The 6,000-nt window shown below is 38.3% G+C and overlaps 1 protein-coding gene across 6 annotated transcripts in view; it reads right to left on the bottom strand.

Annotated features, from left to right (window-relative positions):
- Window positions 1-1,354: 1,354 nt before the first annotated feature.
- ralgps2 (Ral GEF with PH domain and SH3 binding motif 2) overlaps window positions 1,355-6,000 on the bottom strand; it is a 542,667-nt gene continuing 538,021 nt past the window's right edge. For 3 of the 6 annotated variants that reach the window (XR_009514828.1, XR_009514826.1, XM_059984875.1), the window contains one exon: window positions 1,355-5,609. Coding sequence is in view for 2 of the 6 variants with exons in the window: in XM_059984875.1 (XP_059840858.1) it covers window positions 5,580-5,609 (30 nt within the window). In the remaining 4 variants the exon portion in view is untranslated. The remainder of the gene's footprint in view (window positions 5,610-6,000) is intronic. The other 3 variants (XR_009514829.1, XR_009514827.1, XM_059984872.1) reach the window with 2 other exon arrangements.

Raw genomic sequence — 6,000 nt, 5'->3', positions numbered from 1 at the left:
TCTTCTGCCCCGTGTTGATCTGCACTATCTTACTATTTCTAAACCCACCTGCATATGGCACCGGTAGCAATCCTGAGATTGCTATCCTGGAGGTCCTGTCCTTTAACTTGGCACCTATCTCCCTAAACTCACCTTTCAGGACCTCCTCTTAGGACCTTCCTATCCACATCATTGGTCCCTACATGGACCATGACATCTGGCTGCACACCCTCCCTCTTGAGAATGCTGAGAACTCGATCCGAGATATCGCGGACCCTGGCATCAGGGACGCAACAGACCATCCGGGATTCTAGATCTCTTCCACAGAACCTCCTATCTGTCCCCCTAACTATCGAATCCCCTATCATTACTGCTCTCCTCTTTTCCCTCCTTCCCATCTGAGCTGAGGGTCCAGTCTCGGTGCCAAAGATGCAACCACTGCAACTTGTCCCTGGTAGGTCATCCCCACCAACAGTATCCAAAACGGTATCCTTATTGTTGATGGGAACGGCCACAGGGGTGCTCTGCTCTTCCTGTCTATTCCCCTTCCCTCTCCTGACAGTCACCCAACTACCTGTCTCCTGACTCCTAGGGGTGACTATCTCCCTGAAACTCCTGTCTATTTCTGCCTCTGCCTCTTGAATGATCCGAAGTTCATCCAGCTCCAGCTCCCTAACACGGGTTGTCAGGAGCTGCAGCTGGATGCACCTTTCACAGATGTAGTCATCAGGGACAGCTGTGCTCGTCCTGACTTCCCACATACTGCAAACTGAGCACTCAACTGCCCTAGCTGCTGCCTCCATTACCTATTCCTAATCTAGTTAGATTAATTAACGGAGCTTACCCAGCCTTACCTCACCTGGAATTAAGCTTGTACTCAGCCTCTGCTCGCTATTTAAATTCTCCCGTTGACTTTCACGCGCTTGCGCAGTTGTGCCCCATTCAAACCTTGCCTCTGCCTGTTCTCGCCAAAGCCGTTTCACTCTGCCTCAGTCCACTCTGACAATGGCTGCGACGCCGATGGCTGCTGTATATGGTGGTCTTTCTTTTTAAACCTTTGGCGCGCTACGTCACGCGCCTGCGCAGTCTAGCCTCATTGCCCCGATCAGTTTAAAAAAACAGCTTCTCTCTGAGCTTCTTTTACCTCTTCCCTCGATTAAGATATGCTATACTTGGCACCTCTGTGATATAGCTCGGAAGGAAGTTTTAAGAAAAACTGCTTCATCCTCACACATGGAAAGCCTTGCTTGAAGAGTAATTCATATCTCTGCTGACCTCTAAATAACTACAATATGCACACAGTCCTTTATTTATTTGTATTAGATTTCCTTAGAGATTAGAATTTCATATTTAGACACTTGCCAGTCACAAATGGAGAATGTACCTTTTAAGGCTAATTCCATCAGTATGCACAAAGACCTGTCACCTAACATCCAGTGAAGCCAAAATCATCTCGGCTTTGCCAGAGATGAACTGCTGAGCTTCTCAGCAATATCACTCTGAAAAACAAATAAAATGTGTTAGGGGTTGCGACCATACCTATGGCTGAAAAAATGATTGTGTGAATCAGATGATCTGTTGCAATAAAATCATATCTGATTTTTCTGAACTCAGTGAGAATATTACTCATTTAGCAATCTGATCATTCCAGGAATCAATCTCATGACATGTAATGCTCACACATAACCTTCATGAAATTAGTATTTATTAGTTTCTTGCTGTTTAAAAATTATTGAACCAGATCTTGCTGTCAAATCCTGATTGTTCCAAAACATAAGTCTGATCTTATTTATTAATTTAGATATACAGCGTGGACTAAGCCCTTCTGGCCCAACAAGCTGCACCACCCACCCAAGGTCCAGGTTCATACAACAGCAGAGGTGATACACTGAAGCTTAGCATCTATAGGCTTATGACGGAGAAAATCAATTCTCGTTCAAATTTAGGGGCATGATGAGCAAACAAAAATGCTGTTCACTTCTATTTAATCCCAGCCTATTCACAAAATAATTTACAATGACCAATTAACCTACTAACTGGTATGCCTTTGGAATGTGGGAGGAAACAAGAGCACCTGGAGGAAACCCATGCGTTAATGCAGAGGACATACAAAATCCTCACAGATGGTGTTGGAATTGAACTATGACACCCTGCGCTGTAATTGCACCATCGTAACCACTATGCTGTGGCTTATGGTTGATATTTCAACTGAAGATGTTTATACCTAGAGTACTCCTGCACTGATGGTTGAGGTGGTTCATCTCCAACAACTATAATTATATATTTTTGTGTATAATCCAAGCTTGTACAAATATTTCCTCTTGGTGCCCACTACCCTGATGCGTAACTAGTAAATGTGGGTAATTTTGCAACAGAATTTTCAACTGAAAATATATATGGAATGATATCAGATTATTTATTTGGGCATTTCCATTGAAATAATTGTTGAAACAACTTTTTTGAGCATTTAATTGAGAAGCTAAGTTTATAACATGACAGAACTACTATGACACATATTGAAGCCATGGATCTTTCCCTGAAAGAGCACTTCCAAAACTGGGGAAAAACCTGTTCCAATTAATAAAATGGAAAAGAACTTCAAAGATGGAGTTCAATGAATAAACATTGCCACATTACTTGATTAACATATACAGCAAACAAATGAATTTCTACCTAGCACATGACTACACATCTGAAAACACTGAAGCTTTGGTGAGTAACTCAACTTATCCTATAACTTATACCAGATATACTTTTCTTTTTAATCTTTTGCTATTGTTTCATGATATCAACATTTAATGCTGGAGATGTCTGAAATTAATCCATCTTGCCTCCTCTTGTCTTAGGTCTGTACTTAATATTCTCCTTCAGTGAACTGAATGAAATCTCTTTAATCTATCAAAACTCTAACCTTCACTTAAGAGTCATAGAGCTATACAGTGTGGAAATAGGCCATTCAGCTCAACTAATAATACTCCATAAAGCTCTCAACATTTCCAATCTTTTAACTGTCCTTAAAAAGCTGTTATTCCACCTGCCTTAATTGCTTCCATGGCAGCTCATTCAACAAAGATAGCACCTTTCGTGTAATAAAAAATGCAGTCCACCAAGTTCCTATTAAATCTTTTCCCTCTTGCCTTAAACCAATAGTCTATCTTCTAATGCTAGATTTCTAAATCTTGGGAAAAAGACTGAGTGCATTTACTCTATTTATGCCCCTCATGATTTTCATACATCTCTATAAGATCACTTCTCAGTGTTCAAAGCTCCATAAAATAAGGTTCTGGGCTGTCCAACCTCTTTGTATAACTCTGTTCCACAAATGTTGACAACACCCTTGTCACATAGTCAATCCTTCAATATTTTAAAAGGATTTAGATTTAGTTCTTAGTCTTGAGATGCCAAAATCAAATAGCAATTAAGGCAGGGCAGAAAACAAAAACAAAACAAACCCCTGTTGCAGCAGAGTAAATTTACAGCAGTCTATGACTTACAAGGTCTCTGGGTGCAGTCATCACCACCTTTTGCTTGACCTTGTGCCGCATTAATGTACATGAGTTCTAAAAATTAGTGGCCTGGCAAGCCAACTGCATAGAATTATGGAAATATTTGTTCTAAGATTTTTAGTATCTACAGCAGAATGAGCATCATTAGTATCCTCAACAAATTTCCAAGATTTAAATTAAGGACTTGTATTAACTACGTTAGCTAAATTTTGAATGAATTTATAAAATATTGAAATTAATAAAATCAATACTAAACCTAGTATTTTTCCTATTACTTAGTTGAGATATTGTCCTCACTGTATATCATTTGCTAAGATATCCAAATGAGGAAAATAAGTAACAGGATAATTATGCTTCAATATCTCTCAGATAAACTATGTCATCTCTTTCAAGGGAGAATTTTTATCATTCATGTCCAAGGTCCAGTTTTTGTGCATTCCGATCCTTAGGTAACTGGACTAAGATTAAGAACTCAAATGAATATGGGAAGTGAAACTCACTGTAATTTCATAACTGCTTTTACATTGCTTTAACAAAACTATGTTAGAAAACTTGAAAACCTCTATCCAATGCATCCTTAACCATTCCCCAAAATTGTGTCCTCTAATCAGTTTTGTGAAGTATTGCTCTTGGATTGTGAACAAGACATGGATGGAAATACTGGAAAGAAAACCGGTAAAACATCTGGTTCCCACATCTATAATTACAGCATTAATGAGTACTTCTAGCCTGCATTATAATGGAACAAATCCAACTTAAAAACATTTGCGTAACAACCAACTTCTGGTGGAAACTACGTTTATAACATTAGGTTAGGCAACCAGTTGTTACAATTTCTGTAACATTGTAAAACATATTAGTAATGATGTGCACTTTGGTTTGAACAAATAAGTAAAAATACATCAAGAAGATAAGCTAAAAAGAAATGTAATGACTACTTAGCTTACTGTAGGAACCCTTGTGTGCTTACATGTACTTGGAAGGCCTCAGATGCAGCTACAGTTCAGATTTTGCTTTTTCATAACTTAAGGATGCCTCCTTGGAAATGATTCCAACTATTCTCCTTCCTGATTATATTGATTAGTGGAAACAGCATTAATTGTGTAGGAAAACTTTCTGTAATTGTACTTAAAGAGTTTTTAAACTTGCTTGTGCAAACACACACATACACACTACATCCAAAGTGATGAAAATGACACCAGTTACACAAAAAGCATTAGAAACATATCTTCAGGATCAGTAGTACTTCAGGATTACTAATTAGAATACAGACTATGTGTTAACAGAATGCAAGAGCTCAAAGCAAGCTGTACACACTACTGGAGAGACTGAGAAAAATATACAATAGTCAAATGGCAAATCTGAATGTTCATAGTACAAAGTTACCACAGGTAGGTTTTTTCATTCAAGATTGCAGCAGATAATAAAATCCACAGGAAAACTGTTCACATTGTAAAAATTAAAAAAAAAGAATATTACATGGGTACAAAATAGTTCAGTTAAAACACTTTTCCAACAAAATAAAGTATTTTAGGTATTAAAAACCTATGGATGTGCAATTCTACATGGTAATACTGTTGACTACATGGATTGCTCATTCCATTTCCGTACCCAACATGGGTTAACTAGACTAGAGCAAGTAAGCAAAATTAATGATGAAAGGATAGGAAATGCAAAACAAAATCTTAAGTACTCCCAAAACAGTTAACTACAGTAACTGTAATCTAGCTGGATTTTATGTATCAAAAAGTCCAGCATTACTGGTTATAACATATACTCTATTTGGTGAAACAAATCTTTTACTTAAGGCAGTGGTTCCACAGGGCAGTCAGTGCAATTGGGATGCACAGTCCTCAGAGATTCAGATCTCTTATCAAATGCTTCTTAGCTGCTCCAAGACAACCACAATATTGTCACTAAGTCTTGGTGGTTGGTGCTGTGAAGTTTGTGCTCCAATATAAAAATACTAAGCACATCTCTGGATTCAATCCTGGCACAGAAAGAACAAATGTGGAACTCTTCCAAGAGGTCCTTTCATGAACTGCAAGCATCCATCAAGCCTGCAGACAAGTCTTGAATTACGCCACTGTTCGGTCATTCAAAAGACATCAAGTTTGCAGGGACCTGAGAAGATAAAATTTTAAATACTGAATAAAACAATTATACAACATTAAGACCATAAATCAGCTGCACTAGCAATTCTCAAGGATGTGATAAGATTCCTTTACAGGGACATTATTAAGCTGGGGGGGACATCAAAAGCACACTCAGAACTAGGCTTAAAGTATCTTAAAAACTTACAGAGAGGTTTATAAAAGGAAAACCAGAGGTTAGGGTCTAATTAGCTAAACATCCCATTAGATTCATTAGGCAGCACAGAAATAGGCCCCTCAGCCTACTTTATTCTTGCTGACCTAGTTGCCAATCTGAGCTAGTCCCATTTGCCTACGTTTGGCCCTCTAAATCTTTCCTATCCATGTTCATATCTAAATATCTTTTAAATATTGCAATTCTA

Source organism: Hypanus sabinus, chromosome 11 (assembly GCF_030144855.1).
Source record: "Hypanus sabinus isolate sHypSab1 chromosome 11, sHypSab1.hap1, whole genome shotgun sequence".
Classification (NCBI taxonomy): domain Eukaryota; kingdom Metazoa; phylum Chordata; class Chondrichthyes; order Myliobatiformes; family Dasyatidae; genus Hypanus; species Hypanus sabinus.
This window is presented reverse-complemented; position numbering and strand designations above follow the sequence as displayed.